This window comes from Ranitomeya imitator, chromosome 3, assembly GCF_032444005.1.
Source record: "Ranitomeya imitator isolate aRanImi1 chromosome 3, aRanImi1.pri, whole genome shotgun sequence".
Taxonomy (NCBI): Eukaryota; Metazoa; Chordata; class Amphibia; order Anura; family Dendrobatidae; genus Ranitomeya; species Ranitomeya imitator.
Window position 1 is genome coordinate 579,101,039 of NC_091284.1, and position 26,069 is coordinate 579,127,107.

Here is a 26,069-nt window from a genome sequence, read left to right on the forward strand (position 1 = left end):
AGTGTGACACCATTCTAAAAACTACACCCCTCAAGGTTCTCAAAACCACATTCAAGAAGTTTATTAACCCTTTACGTGCTTCACAGGAACTGAAACAATGTGGAAGGAAAAAATGAACATTTAACTTTTTTTTGCAAACATCTTAATTCAGAACCATTTTTTTATTTTCACAAGTGTAAAAACAGAAATGTAACCATAAATTTTGTTATGCAATTTCTCCTGAATACGCCAATACCCCATATGTGGGGGTAAACCACTTTTTGGGCGCACCGCAGAACTTAGAAGTGAAGGAGCGCCGTTTGACTTTTTCAATGCAGAATTGGCTGGAATTGAGATCGGACGCCATGTCACGTTTAGAGAGCCCCTGATGTGCCTAAACAGTGGAAACTCCCCACAAGTGACACCATTTTGGAAACTAGACCCCTTAAGGAACTTATCTAGATGTGTGGCGAGCACTTTGAACCCCCATGTGCTTCACAGAAGTTTATAACGTAGAGCCGTGAAAAAAAAAAATTGCATTTTTTCTACAAAAATGATCTTTTTGCACACAAATTTTTATTTTCACAAGGGTAACAGGAGAAATTAGACCACTAAAGTTGTTGTGCAATTTCTCCTGAGTACGTCGATACCCAATATGTGGGGGTAAACCACTGTTTGGGCGCACCGCAGAGCTTGGAAGAGAAGGAGTGCCGTTTTACTTTTTCAATGTAGAATTGGCTGGAATTGAGATCGGACGCCATGTCGCGTTTGGAGAGCCCCTGATGTGCCTAAACAGTAGAAATCCCCCACAAGTGACCCCATTTTGGAAACTAGACCACCCATGGAACTTATCTAGATGTGTGGTGAGAACCTTGAATGCCCAAGTGCTTCACAGAAGTTTATAATACAGAGCCGTGAAAATAAAAAAAAAAAAATTTTTCCCACAAAAAAGATTTTTTAGCCCCCAAGTTTTTATTTTCACAAGGGTAACAGGAGAAATTGGACCCCAAAAGTTGTTGTCCAATTTGTCCTGAGTATGCTGGTACCCCATATGTGGGGGTAAACCACTGTTTGGGCGCACGGCAGAGCTCGGAAGGAAGGAGCGCCATTTTGGAATGCAGACTTTGATAGAATGGTCTGCGGGTATTATGTTGCATTTGCAGAGCCCCTGATGTACCTAAACAGTAGTAACCCCCCACAAGTGACCCCATTTTGGAAACTAGACCCCCCAAGGAACTTATCTAGATGTGTGGTGAGAACTTTGAATGCCCAAGTGCTTCACAGAAGTTTAGAATGCAGAGTCGTGAAAATAAAAAATATTTTTTTTTCCACAAAAAAGATATTGTAGCCCCCAAGTTTTTATTTTCACAAGGGTAACAGGAGAAATTGGACTGCAATAGTTGTTGTCCAATTTATCCCGAGTACGCTGATGTGCCATATGTGGGGGTAAACCACTGTTTGGGCGCACGGCAGAGCTCGGAAGGGAAGGAGCGCCTTTTTGGAATGCAGACTTTGATAGAATGGTCTGTGGGCATTATGTTGTGATTGCAGAGCCCCTGATGTACCTAAACTGTAGTAACCCCCCACAAGTGACCCCATTTTGGAAACTAGACCCCCCAATGAACTTATCTAGATGTGTGGTGAGAACTTTGAATGCCCAAGTGCTTCACAGAAGTTTAAAATGCAGAGTCGTGAAAATAAAAAATATTTTTTTTTTCACAAAAAAGATATTGTAGCCCCCAAGTTTTTATTTTCGCAAGGGTAACAAGAGAAATTGGACCCCAGAAGTTGTTGTCCAATTTACCCCGAGTACGCTGATGCCCCATATGTGGGGGTAACCCACTGTTTGGGTGCACGGCAGAGCTTAGAAGGGAGGGAGCACCATTTGACTTTTTGAGCGCAAAATTGGCTGTCGTGTTTGGAGACCCCCTGATGTACCTAAACAGTGGAAACCCCCCAATTCTAGCTCCAACCCTAACCCCAACACACCCCTAACCCTAATCCCAACCTGATCCATAATCCTAATCACTAACCCTAACCATAATCACAACCCTTACCCCAAAACAACCCTAATGTCAACCCTAACCATAACCCTAATCAAAACCCTAAATCCAACACACCCCTAATCCTAATCTCAACCCTAACCTCAAACCTAACCCTAATCCCAATACACCCCTAATCCCAACCCTAACCTTACCCCTAATCCCAAACCTAACCCTAATCCCAAGCGTAACCCTAATGCCAACCCTAACCCTAATACCAACCCTAATCCAAACCCTAACCCTAATCCCAGCTCTAACCCTAACTTTAGCCCCAACCATAGCCCTAACTTTAGCCCCAACCCTAACCCTAGCCCTAAGGCTACTTTCACACTTGCGTCGTTTGGCATCCGTCGCAATCCATCGTTTTGGACAAGAAACGGATCCTGCAAATGTGCCCTCAGGATGCGTTTTTTGCCCATAGACTAGTATTGCCGACGGATCATGACGGATGGCCACACGTCGCGTCCGTCGTGCACTGGATCAGTTGTGTTTTGGCGGACCGTCGGCACAAAAAACGTTCAATGAAACGTTTTTTTTGTACGTCGCATCCGCCATTTCTGACCGCGCATGCGTGGCCGTAACTCCGCCCCCTCCTCCCCAGGACATAGATTGGGCAGCAGATGCGTTGAAAAACTACAGCTGCTGCCCACGTTGTGCACAATTTTCACAACGTGCGTCGGTATGTCGGGCCGACGCATTGCGACGGCCCCGTACCGACGTAAGTGTGAAAGAAGCCTAACCCTAAATTTAGCCCCAACCCTAACCCTAAATTTAGCCCCAACCCTACCCCTAACCCTACCCCTAACCCTAATTTTAGCCCCAACTGCTGTTCTCCTGCCGGCCGGCAGATGGAGACAGATGGCGGGCGCCAGGAGGAGCAGCAAGAGGATCCAGGGACACAGGTGAGTATTGTAGGGTCCCCGAATCCCCCTATTTCTCTGTCCTCTGATGTGCGATCACATCAGAGGACAGAGAATTACACTTTACTTTTTTTTTTTTTTTTTGCAGTCGCCGGTAAACAGTTAATTACCGGCGATCGCAAAACAGGGGTCGGTAAAACCGACCCCGATCATGCTCTTTGGGGTCTCGGCTACCCCCGGCAGCCGAGACCCCAAAGATTCTCGCGGGGCATGCGCCCGCCATTTTTAAGATGGCGGCACCCACCGGGAGCCACGAGGAGCATCAGGGGAGCTAGGTGAGTATTGGGGGGCCACCTGGGACCCCTTTTCTCTGTCCTCCGATGTGCGATCACATCAGAGGACAGAGAAATTAAAAAGAGATCGCGGTTTTTTTTTTTGTTTTTTTTTGTTTTTTTGCGATCGCCGGTAAACGGTTAATTACCGGCGATCGCAAATGCGGGGTGGGTTAAAAAACCCCCGAATCATGTTCTCTGGGGTCTCGGCTACCCCCGGCAGCCGAGACCCCGGAGAAAATCGGCCTCTGGGGGGCGCTATGTACTTTTTCCACAGCGCCGTTAATTAACGGCGCTGTGGTTTAAGTACCCTTAGCAGCCGCCGTTAAAAGGCGTATCGGCGGTCGCTATGGGGTTAATACACCTACTACATATTGGGCTAGGATATTGGAGATGGGAATAACTCTTTAATGGTGTTGCAGCCTCTGTGGCCTTTCAGAAAAGCTGTGTATATACTGACAGACCCCATGTGACACTTAGATTGCACACAGGTGGACCTCCTTTCACTAAACATGTGACTTATGAAGGTAATTGCTTGTACCAGAAATGTTTAGGGGCTTCATAGGAAAAGTAGTGAATGCATATGCACATGCCAAGTTTTAGTTATTGGATCCCATAAATGTAATTTATGCCTACATTTCTCTCACTTCACTAACTTAGACCATTTAGTGCTGATGCATCACACACAAATCGGATTCCAAACATAATTAAACGCAGGTTGTAATGTAGCAAAATAGGTAAAAAAACAAGGGGGTGAATACTTTCACAAGCCACTATACAAGTTATAACCTCTTTATTGTCCGTTATTGCAGTTCTAGAAATTAAAATAATAGATTCAATTTAGTTTTTCTTTCAGAAATGGCTAATTTACAAATCCCTTTCTTTCTGTTTGCTATTATAACATTGTCATATTCCACTGATCTTTTGTGTGATCTGTCTCGCCTCTGCAGAGTATGCCTTCATCAGTTCCAGTATATGGGGAAGCGATACATTGCCAGGTATAGTGTTACATTGAGCTGTGTGAACATCATGACACCTCTGTATGTAACTGCTTCCAGACTGGATTTTGTTTGTATTTCTGTTTGAAAGTAACTAAACGTTTTTATTGTTATTATTATTTATCATCCAGGCATTGCAAAGTTATGATATGTTTCATTACCTTATTTTACTTTCTTGTCTCCCAAATATTATGCTGCAGTGCTGTGTCCATGCCAAGTTCATGCTCTTTTAGATGCTCTTTACGATTGCTGCTCATCAAAGAACTGTACACTATGTTCAAGCAATCAGGAAAGGGGACGGACCTTATGTGAGCCTGTCTGCTCCTAACCCCTGGACTCAGGAGAATTCCCATACACAGACTGAATGTAGTGTACTGCTTATTCTCATTATTGAGCAGCAGTTGAAAGGCGCTTCTAAAGGAGCATGAACTTGGCACTAAAACAGTCCTGCAATATATGCAGTTAATGAAATTGATTGAACATGTAGCAGGTTGTACAATGAGGGTATTTTTTTTTTCTTAGTTCATGTCATTAGATTCATGGAAAATAATTTATAAGCACAGTATGAGATTGATTATTGTTCATCCCATGATAATTGAATGAATATTTCTCATATGATCAGCTTGTCCATCAGTTAAAACTATTTAAACAGCAGGCATTGTATTAAAGTAAAAATATCGAAGACTTACCTTCCTTGACCTCTGTTGGTCCCCATTGGCCTATGTTTGCTTGTCTCGCAATGATGACATGCTATGCCTTCATGTAAGCTGGCCTAAGTGGTCTAATGCCATATATACATAGTGCCAGCACTTGCGAAGCAATATAAGTTATGTTTTCACTGGAAAACATTTTTTTTAACATTTTCTACTACTAGGATAATTTTGTAAATCCTGGACCAACTCCTTTAGGGCACACAAACTAAACCTGTCACTAACTTAGCTGTATATTTAATGCCAAGAACAGGATTGGATCCCATCCTTCAAGCTCAAGAAAACTTTTCCCAAAGTTTACTTTTGAGTTTTTTGGGTGTTTTTATATAAAACTTAAAGATTTTGCAGTTTTTTTTAACCTTGTGCTAGATCCGAAACTTCATTGCTACAACTTTGAAAACTTCCATCCTGGTCTCACAGTGCGGTGTTTGATCCCATCCTTGGCACTAAATATACTACTACTGGAGGTAGCACAGACACAGCCTTGTCTTATATTCTGTCATCACTATAGCACGCTTTATGTATATGACCTATTTCTTAATTTATTTTGACCATAATAATTAAGTGTGTGGAAGAAATTAATGAACCTGGGATTAATTCATGTTTTACTTAAACCTAACAGTACTGTACATCTGTGTCTTACTACTCAGATTTTCTTAAGAGGGTTAATTTTATAATTTTTTGTAGCATGGCACAAGCTGGTTATAGAGTTAAAGAAGCTATCCACTACTAGGACAACCCCTTCTTGAGCTGATTCTTTGGCCCCGATAAAATAAAAAACCTATACTCACCTCCCGTGCTGTCGCCGTTCCAGCAGTCGGGACTCGCGGTCCTGGGGCTATCGTGTGGTTGTTGTGACATGTGACCCTGGGGACCAATCAGCGCTGGCATCACTGTCCTCGCCTCCTGTCAAATTGAACATGAAGTAGAAGTGAGAGAGCGGCTGCAGCCCGGACATCCTCTTCATGTTCGATTTGTCCAAAGGTGAGGAGAGTCACATGTCCCAACACCGACACGAGAGCCCCAGGACCGTGAGTCCTGACTTCTGGAATGGCACGGGAGGTGAGTATAGGTTTTTTATTTTATTGGGGTCAAACATTTAGATCAAGAAGGTCTTGTCCAAGTAGTTGACAACCCCGTTAAAGGGAACCTGTCACCCCCCAAAATCGACAATGAGCTAAGCCCACCAGCATCAGGGGCTTATCTACGGCATTCTGGAATGCTGTAGATAAGCCCCCGATGTATCCTGAAAGATAAGAAAAAGAGGTTAGATTATACTCACCCAGGGGCGGTCCCGCTGCTGTGGGAGTCGCTGTCTGGTCCGGGGCCTCCCATCTTCTTACTATGACGTCCTCTTCTTGTCTTCATGCTGCGGTTCTGGCACAGGCGTACTTTGTCTGCCCTGTTGAGGGCAGAGCACAGTACTTCAGTGCGCCGGTGCCAGGAAAGGTCAGAGAGGCCCGACACCTGTGCACTGTAGTATTTTGCTCTGCCCTCAACATGGCAGACAAAGTACGCCTGCGCCGGAGCCGCAACGTGAAGACAAGAAGAGGACGTCATCTGATGAAGATAGTAGGCCTTGGACCGTGGCGCCCATTGGACGGGTCCGCCCCTGGGTGAGTATAATCTAACCTCTTTTTCTCATCTTTCAGGATACATCGGGGCTTATCTACAGCATTCCAGAATGCTGTAGATAAGCCCCTGATTCCGGTGGCCTTAGCTCATTGTCGATTTTGGGGGTGACCGGTTCCCTTTAATGATTCTTGTACAATTTAGTGTTTGATTCTTAAATTCTATAGTATATTGGAAAGTGGCATGCCTAAATGGATATTTCTCAGTGTATGGATAATGTATCTCATGGATAATGTGAAATGAATGTGTCTTGGCATCAGCCAATATTGATGTTAAAAAAAAAAAAAGTTGTAAATTCTACATAAGTGTTTGAATTGCTACAAATAATCTTCACGTCTATGACCAGCTTCAGTAAGGGCCATGTTTATTATGTTCCCACAACCTTATACTCTTGGGATTAACGTCATACTTCACATTGTGTACACTGACACCGACGTAAGCATGATCCATGGTGCCGAGTGCATGTTCCGGGTATCTCACATGATAACATGAATAATAAGGTGTCTCAGATGTCTGCGTGTCCTGCCTTGGCCCTCACTTTTGCACTGATGGTGGTGGTACACTTTAGGGAGCCAGCCTCGGCTGATTGCTAACACACCTCACTCTTTCTGTTTTCCTCACTTGATTGCTGGCAAGTATAACAAAGTATATGGCTCTTCTCCCTTCCTGCTGGGTAAGAAAATCACCAATCACCTTGCCTTGCTGCTTTTTACTCTCTTGCATGCCTTTTCTGTATGGCGTTTTCCAATTTAACCCTTTGGAACAATTCATAGCATAGCTAATTGCATCAACACATTTCTTTATCGTCATATTGGACCATAGTTTGGTTTAGGAGTCTCCTAGTTAATTATCTAGTTGTAAATAGCGAGTAATATTCATGACCAATACCCAGATTTGACGTTTAGCGCTTTGTTTGTAGCATGTTGCTCTTATGGTTAATATAATTTTTTTATTTTGCTTTAGACCCAATTTTTTATTTAAGGTTGTGTGTTTTCTCTGCTTTACTAACTGCCCCCACTTCTCTGCAGTGGGGACACATCTAACTGGTGCTTCTATCCCATTTCCACTCATCTTACAGGAACCAGGATGGGTTGGGACCCATAGTTCATGACCGAAAGTCTCAGACATTACCTGTTTCCCGTAACAGGACAGGGATGATGCATGCCAGATTGCAGCAGCTCAGCAGCCTGGATAACTCTCTCACTTTTAACCACAGTAAGTTCTGTGATGATCTTCGCTATCGGCCGCCTCTTCTTGTACCACCACAGCACTGGCACGTACCAAAGCCTCTCTGCACCACACTTGGACTCTAGAAGATTTTTCAATCTGGGCTCAATTTCATGTTTTTCCTTCCCTGAACAGGATTGCTCATGGACACCAGATGATAATGTGTGCGGCACGATTCTGCTTGTATTGTGCAGCCACAGAGATGACATGACAATTCATGGTTTGTAGATCTATGATGGAGAGGGTTTCTGAATCCTCCCAGTAGCAGGTTTTCCTCTGTACTGTGACCAGTAATCTGGACGTGTGCCTGCATGGTCCTGGCAGAGCGTGCTCCGCACACATTAACCTCCAGGTGCCAGCAGTAAAGCCGATGATAGCTGAGACTATAATGTCCACAGTTATGTGTATGAAAAAGCATTCAATAATGAATTGACTTTTTCTGTGTTTTCAGTGTGAGAAAGATATCAAGTATACTTGGAATAGCTGTAGAAAATGGTAAGATTCAATCAGGTTGACTTTGGCCTAGAAGTCTGCACTACGTTAAGCCAAAGTTGTTATAATTCTCCTGCTTTGCTTCCTTCTTATTTTAGTCCTACTGAATGTTGTTTAGTACATAACCCCTGGCACAGCGTCATTTTAATGTGTATGGAAACACCTAATTGCTTAGTAGCAACTGGTTTTATTGTCATCTGGCTTCTTACTAACAACCGTGTTATATCTGGAATGACCAAACGGGACTTTGTCCCTAGGATTTTGCTCCCCAGCTGAGAGCAGCACGATGTAGGGGTAGAGATTCTGATCCCAGCGATGTATATGAAAATACAGCAAACTGTACTCTGAATGCTGAGCTCTCTGTCTCTACATTATGCTGCTCTCAGATTAGGGGTTAAAAACGTTGCGTCCCAAGATCTTTCAGCCCTACGCAGTCTGCTGAACATAAGACCAAAACTAACATCTATTTGTTTGATATGTAATTGCAGAGTGCACTAGATCAGATAATTTGGTGTTTAATAAAGAAGAAATACCACAATTCTCCTTGTAGACCCGTAGTTCTCTCCATATCCAGTGTCAGGAGGACCGACCTTTTCAATAGCTCTAGTATTTTTCTTTCTGAATTAGTCTCAGGCATAGTGCAGTTCTTGTAAACCCTACTACCCTATTCTGTGCTGATGTAACATCTACTGGTACTTCACTCACTGTTAAAACAAGAGATTCTTATAAATATGTGGAAGCCAAACTTTTTGCTCATATTTCACTATTTTTATATATTCTCCATAAATGAAGCAACCTCTATAATAACTTTGACATGCCAACCATTTACTATAGTAATATCCTATTTGGTGTGATCGCGGGCGCATCATGTTGCCCTTTATTCTGGATGGACCCTCTACTATGGCGAGTTAGCTCATTAGGATTATATGAGAGTAGGATTGGAAGCAATACCAGAAGCCAATGGAGACTGGCCTTGGAGGAATACAAGGAAAAGGATTTTAGGCAGCTAAACAGGTCTTATGAAGACAGAAAAGAGGGTCGGCCCTCTTTTCTGTCTTCATAAGACCTGTTTAGCTGCCTGAAATGCCTTGAACAGAAGCAGATTTAGTTGTCATCAGCCCTTTATAAACCAACAAATGAAAACCAATGCTTGAAGCTATACAGGTGTTCTCCCATCCTATACTGTAATTACACTGCGTTACTCTGTGTCTTATGTTATTCTGATGTAGTACCAGCCTGGAAACCTGCATCTTATAGGCAATGCTCCCTGGAAAAAAGTATGTTACGTATAACAGAAAGGCCTACTAGATATGTGCATGGGGAGATGGACTCTAAAATCTCTCTGTATAGCGTGCATTGAGAATATTTGGGACTCGTGTCACTATTAAGCATGACTTTGGCACGCTATCATTAGTTACCTTTATGTATTTTCAAATGACCATAGGTAAAATCTATATTATATAGTTATAATCTATCTATATAGTTCGAGGTATGGGCCTTTTATTTAGGGGTTACTTTGCATGGTCTTTACTAAGGGGGCGATGCTTGCATGATTCTCTGTGGGCATGTGTCTTTTGGCTGCTCTGTACAATTACCTTATGAGCACCACCCCTGTGGTAAAGACCATAAAAAGTCCCTACCTGGCAGGACAGCTGGCTTGTGGCTAGATTTCTTTCACTATTAGGACTATAATACCAAAAGTCCTGGAATGAATCTGAAGGCAATGTAGACTTTATATTCATTGTCCTAGAATAATGGACTTGTATAACAATACTGAGGGTAGCTGTAGATCAGTACGTCATAGATGTGTGGTTATTACATCTACATTTCCCTATCATCATTTCATTGTTCCATACATTAATCATTATGGATTTTTACTTTCTGCATCCAAAATCTGAAACCCAACCATTTGTATTCCACACAAGTCATTTGAAAGTATGCATGCTCCTCTCTCCATTTTGCCTTGCCATCCTGCTTGATGTATGTTACCTTGTCTCCATTCTTTTTTTCTACACTGGTAAGCCTATTCTGTGTTTCACACCTTTTATCATACTGAAAATGTGATCAGGACTCGCACAAGCTGGGTTTACAGTAATACAGTGGTCTCTGCTGAGGACTCCGTCAGGTTTCTGTTGGAATCCCTGAAGAACAGTGGTTCAGCGAGAACCCCAACAGTGCCTTAATGGTGCCCTTCACTTAAAAGAAGCCAATGGAGTCACTGTGGACACGGTCCGGCCTCAGTCCTGGGAGAATTCTTCTCTTACAGGAATACATGAAAACATGGACTGTTTATTTGATTCTGACAGAAGAGCACTGTATTAGTGTGAACCTAGCTTTAATGGAAAAAAAATAAGCCTGATGCTTGTATGTTCCATTTGGAAAACACCGATGTATTTGTGTCTATAATATATAGAAGATCTAATGTGATTGGAGCGGCAGTAGCTCATGTGCTCCTCATAGCAATGTCTCACATTGTAAGAATTGGGAAAGAGATGATGGCCAAAAATGCGTATGTTGTCCATCATATGGATTGCCAAGAAGAACTGTTGTCCAGCAGCTTCTTATGCCAAAGTACTTTCTCCATTTGCTTTCCATAGTGGGTTTTTATATTATTTATTTTTTAATGCTGCGTTGAGTGTCGGTCAAAGCTGAAAGCCCTTTTCTCCTGAGAATCCTGTGTTCTTGATATAATAAAGCCGCATAGTAGAGGTTCTGCTTACACCACATTTATGGGCTACATCTGAAGGCCATGCTTGGCTGGAATATGTAAATGCATCCTATGATGTACTCATACTCTTTTAGGGGGCCAAATGTATGCTAAAGAGGTCTTCTTATGCCAACATTTGGACCGGACCGAAGTGCATTTACTAATTCTATACTGCAGGTAAATGTCTAACATAGCATAATATTACTATTACTAGTCAGTTACTGACTTACCGGGTTAGGAAGAAAAACAACAAGACTATACCTGTACAATTCTATGACCGGCATGTGGTGTGGATAGGACCGTAGTATGTAATGGTTGTGTGTGCACTGCCTGTAGCATGTCTGTGCCTTATGCCAGATGTATACCTACATCACCCCGCAGATGCGACTGTATACTTGTGATTGATACAGTTTGCTATATCCTGATCTGTATTTGTAATGTAATATATTTATTTCTCCAAGTGGGTGAAATGTAAATTTTGTGATAAATTTGGATCCATGTACATTTATGGAAATAATACTACTATTTCTTGGACTAAAAAGTGTAGTATAAAAACATATAATGTATTCAGTCATATACATCTGACATATGGTATAACTATGGTGTGAAGAGAGTGGCCTATAATGTAACTGATCGGCTGGGCTTTTGTTCTGATAGTAAATGACAGAAGATAAACCAAGTTGTGGATTGCTGCCTAACTGCATGTATTGCTATGATGTCAGTGATGGCCTTGTATATCCTGGATATCCTGTATATTCTGTCTATCCTGTATATCCTGGATTGTTCGGATTACTCATTCTTACTGGAGATTTCTTTTCTAAACGGACTATTTTCACTTCTGAGTGATTAAAAAGACAATTGTTCACTGGAGAAAATGTCTTTACAGAAAAGTGAAATATTCTCATAGTCCAATTGAAATTTACTCTTTTCTTAAAACACATTTTGGCATAAAAAATGTAAAATTTTAACCCCAAAGTTTGCATAAAATGCTTACTAAACAAGCCGGATTTCTTTCAATGTGAGAACCGCGTTGTTCATACAGTTTTTGAAAGTGTTTCAATACAGATGTCACCCGAAAACTGCAGCAGGTAGAGAGGCCAGTGCATTAGCTCTAGATCAGCCGCCTTTCTGAGCTGACTGCTGCAGTTTAAAGGGAATCTGTCATTCAATAATGCTACCCGATCACGGCAGCGATTCAGTGTAACCATTGAAACACCGCGCGAGGACTCGCATCTCAGGTGATTAGTCCAAAGTAGGTCCTCAGCCAGTTATTCCCTTCCCTGCTCTCCTAGCACACAGAGGGAGAGACCTGTCAGTCAACTGGAATGGGGCAGGGAGAACCTGCGCAGACACCCCATAGAACTAGTCAGCTGTGATGCATTGTCCCCGGCCGACTTTTCATGTTTACTCTGAATTGCCAAAGCTGTTCAGAATAAAGCCCCCGTCACACACAGCGAGATCGCTGCTGAGTCACAAGTTTTGTGACGCAACAGCGATCTCAGTAGCGATCTCGCTATGTGTGACACGTAGCAGCGATCAGGCCCCTGCTGTGAGATCGCTGGTCGTGTCGGAATGGCCTGGGCCATTTTTTGATCGTTGAGGTCCCGCTGGGTAGCACACATCGCTGTGTTTGACACCTTACCAACGACCTCGTTGACAGGACGTCCCATTGAATCGCCATGAAATAGGATCGTTGTACAGGTCGCTACAGGTCGCCGCATCGCTGCTGCGTCGTTGGTGAGATCTCACTGTTTGACATCTCACCAGCGACCACATAGCGACGCTTGAGCGATCCCTGACAGGTCGCATCGTTGTCGGAATCGCTCAAGCGTCGCTATGTGTGACGGGGCCTTAAAGCACAGCATTATCAGAGCCTGGCTGCAATCATGACGTCACGCTGTGATAATCCTGCCTGTGGTTTGGGCAGCATGAATTAAATGGCATGGTCCTTGTAAGCCAGAAATCCATGCCCGAAAACCAAGGTTCTTCTGATTTCTGTTGCACATTTTAGAGCAAATACATGCTCTGTGCTTAACCTATGTGAACGAACCCTTAGATGTCATTACTAACGTTTAGTGAAGCTTTACTGCAGCACTCTTGGCGCTTGTGCAGTCTGTTTCAATACATGCTATGGTCGATACAAAGACAAGAATACTTTCATTGTTTATTTCTTATAACTGGTTCCTGAAAACCTGTTTGTAAAATGGGCTCTGTTCACATCTGAATTGAAGACCCCCATTAGGTATGACAGGCTGTTCTTCCCTTAAAAGGAATGGACACCTCAGCAGAACCTCCCAGACCCTGTGATAAGTCATTGGAGGTCGCAGTCGTAGCCTGTGTCCATCATGCAATAAATCCAGCACAGTGCTGTGGCAAGTGTGATAAATGGAAGAAACAACACTGATGTGAACAGAGTTCTATCTGTACGTTTGCTTTCTACTCTTATCTATGACTTTGTCTTGGACCAAAAGGTTTATCCAATGAAAAGTCACAGTAACTGAACTTGAAAATTATTGGTCACAGCCATTCACGTTTTTACTTAATGTTTTATCCTGTTTCCAGAGTAATGTTTCTTTATATACTGATATTTCTGCTATTCAGTTTTATGTATTATGATCTTTTACAGAAATGTTTACCCAATGCTTGTCCATTTCTTTAGGCTATGGCCACTCAGATGCAGATATTCTTCACCAGTCGTTACTTGAAGCAAACATAGCTACTGAAGTATGCCTTACAATCCTGGACACTTTGTCATTATTCACGATGGCATTTAAGGTATGTGCTGTTTTCCTTTTTCCTTTTTGTTGTTATATGAAAATAGTTTTTTTTTTTGCATCCTTGGATAATAGATGTTTTACACAATTTCTTATAGAGAAAAATGAGTATTCAATAGAAAACTATGTTCTATAGGTTGGCTGTAATATTGCATAATGAGTCTTCCCTGTCTTGTTGTTCATTTCCTACAGACAGTATTTTAGGCTGCCTGGATAATCCAGGAATAGTTGAAGTTTCATTTTAAAATTAAAAAAAACCATACCGTATATACTCGAGTATAAGCTGACCCGAGTATAAGCCAAGGCACCTAATTTTGCTTAAAAAAACTGGGAAAACTTATTGACTCGAGTATAAGCCAGGTATGTACTGTCTCTTAATCCCTATTCTGGTATGCATGGTTCCTCATCCCCATCCTTGTATGCATGGGCTCCAGATTCAATCCTTGTATGCATGGCTCCTTATCCCTATACTTGTATGCATGGGCTCCTTATTCTCATGCTTGTATGTATGGCTCCTTATCCCCATCCTTGTATGCATGGCTCCTTATCCCTATCCTTGTATGCATGGCCCCCTTATTCCCATCCTTGTATGCATGGCTCCTTATCCCCGTCCTTGTATGCATGGTTCCTTATCCCCGTCCTTGTATGCATGGCTCCTTATCTCATCCTTGTCTGCATGGCTCCTTATTCCCATCCTTGTATGCATGGCCCCCTTATTCCCATCCTTGTATGCATGGCTCCTTATCCCCGTCCTTGTATGCATGGCTCCTTATCCCCATCCTTGTATGCATGGCTCCTTATTCCCTTCCTTGTATGCATGGCTCCTTATTCCCATCCTTGTATGCATGGCTCCTTATCCCTATCCTTGTATGCATGGCCCCCTTATTCCCATCCTTGTATGCATGGCTCCTTATCCCCGTCCTTGTCTGCATGGCTCCTTATCCCCGTCCTTGTCTGCATGGCTTCTTATCCCTATCCTTGTATGCATGGCCCCCTTATCCCCGTCCTTGTATGCGTGGCTCCTTATCCCCGTCCTTGTCTGCATGGCTCCTTATCCCTATCCTTGTATACATGGCTCCTTATTCCCATTCCCATTCCAACGCCTATGGAAATGGAGAGAGGTGAATATTCATTATCTTAATGAGTTGGCACCCATGAGAGCATGGCAGCTGCTGGAAGTCGGCGGCTGTAACTGTGCGCGCACTATCGCACTATAAGAGAAATGAATAGTCATTGCCAGTGCAGTGAATATTCATTTATCTTTAGCAGTGGGCACAGGCTTTAGCCGCATCCGCCGGCTCCTGCCTCCTGTGACCTACTGCTCCGCCGCTTCCCCTTCTCTGCCATAAACTGGGACAATTACTAGTGTATAAGACGAAGGGGGCATTTTCAGCCAAAAAAATGTGCTGAAAAACTCGGCTTATACATGAGTACATACAGGAATTACCATTGGTTTTAGTGTCATTTGCCATGATAGTAAGTTATATCTGAAAGTAAAGATGGGAAGGCAACTAGGCAATCATAAGGTTTTTCTCAATCTCTTAAGGCATGTGGTTCAGTATAGGATCACTATGGCATATAATCCAAGATCGTAGCTAGTGGGTGGTGCTCAACTGTAAGAAATATCGTCTTGATTCAAACAAAGAAAAATGAAAGTGGCACTCACCCCGATGCTGCTGTCAAATGAAGTCCTTTATTCAAATATATACATGGACGAACAAGAGTTGAGGAGGCGGCTGGTAGTAAGCAGGGTGCGGGAAGGAGGAAGGGGGACGATGGCCGTTTCGCGCGTGTGCGCTTCTACGGGTCCATGACATGGACCCGTAGAAGCGCACACGCGCGAAACGGCCGTCTTCCTCCTTCCCGCACCCTGCTTACTACCAGCCGCCTCCTCAACTCTTGTTCGTCCATGTATATATTTGAATAAAGGACTTCATTTGACAGCAGCATCGGGGTGAGTGCCACTTTCATTTTTCTTTGTTTGAATTAAGTTATATCTGCATTTAATAAATGTGTGGTAACCTCCTGAAACACCATTGCCACTATGCCTCAGAATTTTTGTAGCTTTCTTAAAGGGAATCTGTCAGCAAGTTTTTGCCATTTAACCCTTTCACTCTGAAGCCTGTCTCACCTTTTTTGACCAGGCCAATTTTTTTTCAATTCTTACAGTGTCACTCTATCTATCATGAAAAACCTCAGGACATGTAATAATTGAAGGACAAAGGAGAAATTCTGATAAATATTAATAATAATCTTTATTTTTATGTAGCGCTAACATATTACGCAGCGCTTTACAGTTTGCACAAATTATCATCGCTGTCCCCGATGGGGCTCACAATCTAAATCCCCTATTAGTATGTCTTTGGTATGTGGGAGGAAACCCACGCAAACACGGGCGGAACATACAAACTATTTAGATTGTGAGCCCCAACGGGGACAGTGATGATAATGTGTGCAAACTGTAAAGCGCTGCGGAATATGTTAGCGCTATATAAAAAATATAAAAATAAAACTCTTTGCAGATGTGATAAAAAGAACCTTTATTGAAGTAATTGGCAATGATGCAATAACAAGAGTGTCCGCACTAAATAAGTTTATGAAAACCATAACACCATGAAAAAATTGGAAAAATAAAAATAAAAAATATATGAGGAAAAAATAAATAAAAAATGAATAAGGGTGTCCGCCACAAAATATAATAAGTGAAAAATTATTGGAAACAGTGTCCAAATAGGTGAAAAATAATAAAGTATGAATATATATATACAGTGGGGCAAAAAAGTATTTAGTCAGTCAGCAATAGTGCAAGTTCCACCACTTAAAAAGATGAGAGGCGTCTGTAATTTACATCATAGGTAGACCTCAACTATGGGAGACAAACTGAGAAAAAAAATCCAGAAAATCACATTGTCTGTTTTTTTATCATTTTTTTTGCATTTTATGGTGGAAAATAAGTATTTGGTCAGAAACAAACAATCAAGATTTCTGGCTCTCACAGACCTGTAACTTCTTCTTTAAGAGTCTCCTCTTTCCTCCACTCATTACCTGTAGTAATGGCACCTGTTTAAACTTGTTATCAGTATAAAAAGACACCTGTGCACACCCTCAAACAGTCTGACTCCAAACTCCACTATGGTGAAGACCAAAGAGCTGTCAAAGGACACCAGAAACAAAATTGTAGCCCTGCACCAGGCTGGGAAGACTGAATCTGCAATAGCCAACCAGCTTGGAGTGAAGAAATCAACAGTGGGAGCAATAATTAGAAAATGGAAGACATACAAGACCACTGATAATCTCCCTCGATCTGGGGCTCCACGCAAAATCCCACCCCGTGGGGTCAGAATGATCACAAGAACGGTGAGCCAAAATCCCAGAACCACGCGGGGGGACCTAGTGAATGAACTGCAGAGAGCTGGGACCAATGTAACAAGGCCTACCATAAGTAACACACTATGCCACCATGGACTCAGATCCTGCAGTGCCAGACGTGTCCCACTGCTTAAGCCAGTACATGTCCGGGCCCGTCTGAAGTTTGCTAGAGAGCATTTGGATGATCCAGAGGAGTTTTGGGAGAATGTCCTATGGTCTGATGAAACCAAACTGGAACTGTTTGGTAGAAACACAACTTGTCGTGTTTGGAGGAAAAAGAATACTGAGTTGCATCCATCAAACACCATACCTACTGTAAAGCATGGTGGTGGAAACATCATGCTTTCTTTATCGCCTCTCATTGGGGGACACAGGAACCATGGGGTGTATGCTGCTGCCACTAGGAGGCTGACACTATGCAAATAAAAAAGTTAGCTCCTCCTCTGCAGTATACACCCCACCGACTGGCATCATGCTCTTCAGTTTAGCTTAGTGTCAGTAGGAGGTGGACACGGGTCTTTCATTAGACCCTTATCTACCTCAATGTGCGTCGTTTCTTTTCAGGTTTTCTGGAGGGATACAGGGTGAGCAGTCACACCTGTAGTCCCACAAAACGGACTATGAGTACGGCGTGTACTGCCACCCCGTATCCTCATAGATCCCTCTCCAGGACCAAGAGCCTAGCACACAAGCGTGCTTAGAAGTCCGGTCCTGGCTCCGTCCCCCACCCATTCGCCCACCAGAGCCTGTCGGTTGCGGAGACGAGGACGTCCATCAGCTCCCTGGACGTCTCACTTTTTTCCAGGTTAGTACCGGCGTGGGATGTCTAAGGTGAGTATTTATTTTATTTTTTTTTTTTCTGCGGCTTCCCTGGATCCTCAAAAAAGGGGGTGCCTGTTAATGGGTTCATAATGCGGGTCACGTTTCTTCCCAGCCGCCGCACCTACTCCGGCTGCGGCTGCCCTCTCTTGTCTGGCGCGGCCGCCTTTTCGGACTACCGCGCCGCTTCTTTTCTGTCACCGCGCTATGCTCCCAGTAAGCGCGGCCTTGCCACACGCTTCGGGCCCCTGCGACTTCCCTGCTCCGGCGCTGTAAGCGCCCGTCTCTTTCCTCTCAGCGCTGCGGCTTTGCCAGCCGTCGCATCGCTTCGGCCCCCTGCGTTTTCCCTGCTCCGGCCGCTGTAAGCGGCCGGTCCTTTTCTCAGCGCCGCCGCCGCATCTTTCCACTGTAGCGGCCATTCCTTCTCCCTCAACGTGGCGGCCTGCCAGGTCGCCACACCGCTTGGGCATGCAGCCGCTGTTTACGGTCGCTTACCTACCGCGTCGCTTCCTCATGCGGCGCTCTGTGCCTACGCCGCGGCCCTTCTCCGCCGGTCTCCTATTCCTAATTTAGGCCCCGGCTTCTGCCCGGGCCTACTTCCGGTGGCAGACTCCGCCCCCTTCCCTCTTTCATCGGGCGGGCTTTTCTCCCGCCCGACAATTGCACTGAGGCACCGCCTCTTTTCCCTGCCCACCGGCGCCATCTTGGGACTCCCGAGCCATGAGCCCTCTCCTCCACACAGGATACATGACAGCCGCAGATCCAAATTGCGCCAGGAGGCCATTCCACCCTCCTGCCTAAGGGACCACTCCTCGCCAGAGGTCCATGCATCAAGCTGGACAGCTTCACTCCGCAATCCGTCTGCCGTGAGTAGCTCTGCAATTGCAGACTGACACTCCCCTCTGCCCTCTGTCCCCTAACCCTCTTTTTCTTCACGGACCTCTCTAAAATGTCTAACTCTAAAGGGGGCCGCTCTCGTCCTCCTACTTCATCCTCTTCTGACCCGATTGTTTCTACCGCCCAGGATCCTCCGGCCGGTCCGCCCGAGAGTGATACGCCCATCCCAGGCTGGGTTTTCTCTCTGTCTCATTCGGTGGCCGATCTAACGCGGGTGTCTCAAAATTTCTGGTATCCGTGCTGGACCGATTACCTCCGCAGCCCCCCACAGTGGCCAGCGGGTCGCAGGAGCCTCCGCCCGAGCCCTCCTTGATAAGCCGCAAAAGGTCCAGACAGGAACGTCGGTCTGAGTCCTCTTCTCGCTCCATCTCGCCACACGGTCCCCCTCTGCGGTCGGCGTCCTCCCGATCCTTCTCCCCTGAATCAGGTGAGGCGTTATCTGATGCGCCCTCGGAGGACATCTCGGAGCTGGATTCTAACCAAATCGCCACCATGAGGGATATGGTCCAGAATCTCATTGGAGCTATAAACCAAACCTGTGGCATTATGGATCCCTCTACGGAACCCGCAGATCAGGCGGTTTCGTTTAGACGGGCTAAACCACCTTCTAAGTTTTTCTCCAGAACTTACTGCCAATTGGACGGTCTCTCCCTCGGTGGATCCCCGTTTCCAGGCTCTCCACCAACACGGTGCTTCCACTGTCCGGCGGAGCATCTCTGAAGGACTCTAACGATAGTTATAGAATCCTTTGCGAAGTCAGCCTTTGAGGCAGCTGCAGCCGCTTCAAATGCCCAGTTTTCGCTTCCACCTGGGTTTCGAAATCCCTTCCAAATGGGCCAAAGAACTCCGTCGAGATATCCTGGACAGAGCGCCTCCTGTGCAACTGGCAGAGCTTGCCATCCAGATTTCCCACGTGGGTGAATACCTGGTCTCCGTCTCTCTGGATGTCGCGTCTTGTGCGGCTCAGGCATCCAGCAATGCCGTTACCATCCGCCGGACCGTTTGGCTCAAGGCCTGGCAGGTAGACTTATGTTCCAAAAAGTCCCGCACCTGTCTCCCCTTTCAGGGCTCACGTCTCTTTGGTTCCATGCTGGACCAAATCATTAAGGACGCCACCGGGGGTACAAGTCTCCTCTCCCCCAGGCTAATCCTCATCGCCCTCCTCCTAGGGCCTCGCGGCAAGACGGCAGTTTCGGTCCTTTCCGCCTTTTTTTCATCACCTCACGGCACCAACCTCCCTTCTCAGCAGCACCAGAGTCCTCAGGCACGTCAAGAGAAGAAAGCGGTGCCCTTTTGGCCCACTCTGTCCTGGCGTCCTCGCTACTCCGGGTAGATCCTCCAGGCCAGGACTGGAAGATCCACCTCAGCATGACTCTGACAAGACCCCAACCCACCTCCCAGGTTGGGTGGCCGTCTTCTCTTTTTCAGGGACGTCTGCACCTCCGCAGTAGAGGATGCATGGGTCAGGGAAGTTGTATCCTCGGGATACAAGATAGAGTTCGTTTTCACGACCCCGGGATCGTTTCTTCGAATCCCGACCTCCCAGAGATCCCGCTCTAGTTCCGGGTTTCTTCGCAGCCATCGCTTCTCTTCTCAAAGCCGGGGAAATCGTTCCCGTCCCAGAAAAAGAACGGTTCACAGGTTTCTACTCGAACCTTTTTGGGGTACCGAAAAAAAAAAAAAGACGGCAAGGTTCGCCCCATTCTGGACCTCAGATTACTGAACAGGAGAGTTCGTCTGAGGCACTTCGGGATGGGATCCCTTCGTTCAGTAATTGCTCCCATGGAGGCTCAAGAATTTCTGTGTTCCATAGATATTCAGGACGCCTACCTCCATGTCCCGATATTTCCCGGACGTCACCGATTCCTGCGCTTTGCGGTGCTCCCGGTACATTTTCAATCCGTCGCCCTGCCGTTCGGTCTCACTACCGCTCCAAGGGTATTCACGAAGATCATGGCGGCGCTGTTGGCCATCTTGAGAGTCAGAGGCCTGGTCCTATTTCCATACCTCGACGACATCCTCATTAAGGCTCCGTCCTTTTCTCAGGCTCACGAAAGTCTGTCCGTCGTTCTCGACACCCTAGCCGTTTCGGGTGGCTGGTCAACCGGAAGAAGTCCTGCCTTATTCCTTCTCAGCGCATCATCTTTCTGGGCATGCTCTTCGACACTTGTCAGACCAAAGTCTTCCTTCCCAAAGACAAGAGATCCTCTCTTTTTCGGGACATACGCTTGCTCCAGGGTCCTCGGCTTCCCTCCCTCCGACCGGCCATGAACGTTCTGGGGAGGATGGTATCAACATTGGAAGCGATTCCCTTTGCCCAATTTCATTTGCGACCCCTTCAGCAAGCCATTCTGTCTCAGTGTGACAGGTCTGTCTTCTCCCTGGTTCGTCCGTTCCGATTCTTTTCTCGGGTCAAACGGTCTCTCAACTGGTGGCTGATGTCACCTCTCATCTCCCAGGGCAGGTCCTTCTTTCCAGTTCTCTGGTAAGTGGTGACGACGGACGCCAGCCTCCTCGGCTGGGGTGCGGTTTTTCGCCACCTCACGGTTCAGGGCCGTTGGTCGGCGCAGGAGTCGGCTCCGCCAATCAATGTCCTCGAGATTCGGGCCACCTTTACTGTCCCTCCGCCACTGGGAAAGGATTCTCAGGGGTCTGCCAATCCGGATCCAGACTGACAACGCCACGGCTGTGGCATATGTCAATCTTCAAGTGGGGGACTCTGAGCTACTTGGCCCTTGCTGAGGTATCCAAGATCCTACTTTGGGCGGAGACAACGGCCCCGGTGATATCCACGGGGTATATCCCCGGCGTGGACAATTGGGCCGCCGACTTCCTCAGCCGCGAGGGCCTCGCGGCAGGGGAACGGTCCTTGCATCCGGAGGTCTTCCATCAAGATTTTTCTTCGATGGGGGACTCCGGACGTGGATCTCTCGGCGTCTTGAATGAACAGGAAGATTCTGCAGTTCATCTTCAGGTCTTGCGATCCTCTTGCAGTGGGCGTCAATGCTCTGGCCATTCCTTGGTCACAGTTCGTGCTGCCCTACCTGTTCCCACCCCTTCCATTACTTCCCAAACTGTTGAAAAAGAGCAAAGCGGAAAAGGTGCCGGTCATTCTGATCGCCCCGGATTGGCCCAGGAGAGCTTGGTTTGCGGAGCTCGTCAATCTTCTTGCGGACGCTCCCTGGCGCCTTCCAGACAGGCCCGATCTGCTGTCTCAGGGTCTGATCTGCCACCCGAATTCTCGGTCGCTCAGTTTAACGGCGTGGCTGTTGAGACCGCAGTTCTCAGAGCGTCCGGCCTTTCGGACCGGGTGATTAACACCGTGATTCAGGCTCGGAAGCCTTCATCTTCCAGGATCTACTATCGTACCTGGAAGGCTTACTTTCGTTGGTGCTAGTCCAACTGCGTTTCACCTATGTCCTTTTCCCTGCCTTCCATTTTGGCCTTCCTTCAGGCAGGACTGGATTCGGGCCTGGCTCTTAGTTCCCTGAAGGGCCAGGTCTCTGCGCTTTCCATCCTCTTTCAGAAGACTTTAGCTTCTCGGCCACAGATTAAGACCTTCCTTCAAGGAGTAGCCCACGCTGTCCCTCCGTACAGGGCCCCCGTGGATTCATGGGATTTAAACCTGGTTCTGGACGTTCTGAGGGTTTCCCCCTTTGAGCCTCTCAAGGAGATTCGCCTGTCAGTTCTATCTTTGAGGGTGGTCTTTCTTGTGGCCATCACCTTTATCTGCCGTTTTTCCGAGTTGGCGGCCCTGTCCTGCCGACCTCCGTACTTGGACATTCACCAGGACAAGGCGGTCCTCAGGCCTCTGCCTTCCTGCCTTCCTAAGGTGGTTTTCCACGTCAACGAGGACATCGTTCTACCTTCCTTTTGTCCAGCTCCGGCTCATCCCCCTGGAATGATCGTTGAACAGGCTGGACCTCGTCAGGGCAGTGAGGATCTACCGGGATAGAACGTCCACTTTCCGGAAGACGGATTCCTTTTTCGTCATTCCTGATGGCACGCGCAGAGGCCAGCCGACTTCTAAAGCAACTATTGCTCGCTGGATCAGAATGGCAATTTTGGAGGCTTACCGGGTCAAGAACAGAGTGCCCCCTCCTGGGATTAAGGTTCACTCTACCCGGGCAGTCGGCGCCTCCTGGGCGGTGCACCACAGGGCTTCCGCCCTACAGCTTTGCAAAGCGGCAACTTGGTCTTCCATCCACACGTTCGCCAAATTTTACAAGATCCATTACTACGCTTCGGCGGACGCCAGCCTAGGCAGAAGGATCTTGCAGGTGGCAGTGGTGAGTCCTCTGACCTGATGGAAGTCTGTTTTTCCCGCCCTAGGGACTGCTTTGGGACGTCCCATGGTTCCTGTGTCCCCCAATGAGAGGCGATAAAGAAAACAGGATTTTTGGTTGCTTACCGTAAAATCTGTTTCTTGAAGCCTCCATTGGGGGACACAGCTCCCTCCCAATGTTTGTTATCTGTTCTATGACTGTTCTCACGTTTACAGTTCTCAAGTTTGTGGTTATGGTTTTTCAACCTTGCTACTTATCTCCTACTGCTTTCTCACTAACTGAAGAGCATGATGCCAGTCGGTGGGGTGTATACTGCAGAGGAGGAGCTAACTTTTTTATTTGCATAGTGTCAGCCTCCTAGTGGCAGCAGCATACACCCCATGGTTCCTGTGTCCCCCAATGGAGGCTTCAAGAAACAGATTTTACGGTAAGCAACCAAAAATCCTGTTTTGGGGCTGTTTCTCTGCAAAGGGGCCAGGACGACTGATCCGGGTACATGAAAGAATGAATGGGGCCATGTATCGTGAGATTTTGAGTGCAAACCTCCTTCCATCAGCGAGGGCATTGAAGATGAAACGTGGCTGGGTCTTTCAACATGACAATGATCCAAAGCACACCGCCAGGGCAACGAAGGAGTGGCTTCGTAAGAAGCATTTCAAGGTCTTGGAGTGGCCTAGCCAGTCTCCAGATCTCAACCCTATAGAAAACCTTTGGAGGGAGTTGAAAGTCCGTGTTGCCAAGCGAAAAGCCAAAAACATCACTGCTCTAGAGGAGATCTGCATGGAGGAATGGGCCAACATACCAACAACAGTGTGTGGCAACCTTGTGAAGACTTACAGAAAACGTTTGACCTCTGTCATTGCCAACAAAGGATATATTACAAAGTATTGAGATGAAATTTTGTTTCTGACCAAATACTTATTTTCCACCATAATATGCAAATAAAATGTTAAAAAAACAGACAATGTGATTTTCTGGATTTTTTTTTCTCAGTTTGTCTCCCATAGTTGAGGTCTACCTATGATGTAAATTACAGACGCCTCTCATCTTTTTAAGTGGTGGAACTTGCACTATTGCTGACTGACTAAATACTTTTTTGCCCCACTGTGTATGTATGTATATATATATATATATATATATATATATATATATATATATACACAGTATATATATATATATATATATATATATATATATATATATATATATATATATACATACATATACAATTAAAGGATATAAATACCACCTATAAACCAATGTAAATACCAAGAAGACCAATTCTAATGACATCAACTGTAAAATCGATCCTAATATGTATAATGTGTCATATTAAATACCCCATTCGGGGGAACATATCATGCAAAAGCTGGCACACAACTGCAGTATAGTGTGGTCCGTGAGTGGGAAAAGGAAATAATAATGAGTTAATACCTGGTGAAGATTGTGGTGGTACCCAGTGCTGGGTGCGGGGCACACCCAAACATGCGTTTCGGAGCTGCGTTCTTCGATGTTATTGCATCATTGCCATTTACTTCAATAAAGGCTCTTTTTATCAGAATTTCTCCCTTGTTCTTCAATTATTACATGTCCTGAGATTTTTGTTGATAGTCACTGTTCCAAATGGTTTGCCATTCCAAATCTTTAGATGTAGGCATTCACATTTTTAGTGTATATTTTTTATATTTCATATGTATTTTTATTATATATTATAAACTGCTCAAAAAAATAAAGGGAACACGTAAACACTTAAACAACAGAATATAACTCCAAGTAAATCAAACTTCTGTGAAATCAAACTGTCCAGTTAGGAAGCAACACTGTTTGACAATCAATTTCACATGCTGTTGTGCAAATGGAATAGACAATAGATGCAAATTATTGGCAATTATCAAGGCACACTCAATAAAGGAGTGGTTCTGCAGGTGGGGACCACATCTCAATACCAATGCTTTCTGGCTGATGTTTTGGTCAGTTTTGAATGTTGGTTGTTCTTTCACACTCGTGGTAGCATGAGACGGACTCTACAACCCACGCAAGTGGCTCAGATAGTGCAACTCATCCAGGATGGCACATCAATGCGAGCTGTGGCAAGAAGGTTTGCTGTGTCTGTCAATGTAGTGTCCAGAGGCTGGAGGCACTACCAGGAGACGGGCCAGTACACCAGGAGATGTGGAGGGGGCAGCAGGACCACTACCTCAACCTTTGTGTAAGGAGGAACAGGAGTAGTACTGCCAGAGCCCTGCAAAGTGACCTCCAGCAGGCCACAAATGTGCATGTGTCTGCACAAACGGTTAGAAACTGACTCCATGAGGATGGTCTGAGTGCCCGACATCCACAGATGGGGATTGTGCTCACAGCCCAACACCGTGCAAGATGATTGGCATTTGCCACAGAACACCAGGATTGGCAAATTCACCACTGGAGCCCTGTGCTCTTCACAAATGGAAGCAGGTTCACACTGAGCACATGTGACAGACGTGGCAGAGTCTGGAGACGCCGTGGAGAGCGATCTGCTGCCTGTAACATCCTTCAGCATGACCGGTTTGGCAGTGGGTCAGTAATGGTGTTGGGTGGCATTTCTTTGGAGGGCTGCACAGCCCTCCATGTGCTCGCCAGAGGTAGCCTGACTGCCATTAGGTAACGAGATGAGATCATCAGACCCCTTGTGAGACCATATGCTGGTGCGGTTGGCCCTGGGTTCTTCCTAATGCAGGACAATGCCAGACTTCATGTGGCTGGAGTGTGTCAGCAGTTCCTGCAAGATGAAGGCATTGAAGTTATGGACTGGCCCGCCCGTTCCCCAGACCTGAATCTGATTGAATCTCCTGGGCTATTTTTACTGCCAGGTTTCAGGAGAGTTACCCCTTTAATGTTGAATATCCAAGTAGTGGGGGCGCTTTATTATTATTATTATTATTATTATGATTATACATTTTTATAGC

The 26,069-nt window shown here is 45.6% G+C and overlaps 1 protein-coding gene across 11 annotated transcripts in view; it reads left to right on the top strand.

Moving 5' to 3' along the window:
• DOCK9 (dedicator of cytokinesis 9) overlaps window positions 1-26,069 on the top strand; it is a 350,201-nt gene that overhangs the window by 269,653 nt on the left and 54,479 nt on the right. For 7 of the 11 annotated variants that reach the window (XM_069757992.1, XM_069757993.1, XM_069757989.1 and 4 more), the window contains exons 37-39: window positions 4,164-4,211; window positions 7,632-7,768; window positions 13,639-13,754. In XM_069757992.1, coding sequence (XP_069614093.1) covers window positions 4,164-4,211; window positions 7,632-7,768; window positions 13,639-13,754 — 301 coding nt within the window. Of the gene's footprint in view, window positions 1-4,163; window positions 4,212-7,631; window positions 7,769-8,231; window positions 8,276-13,638; window positions 13,755-26,069 lie in introns of all 11 variants that reach the window. The other 4 variants (XM_069757997.1, XM_069757996.1, XM_069757994.1 and 1 more) reach the window with 2 other exon arrangements.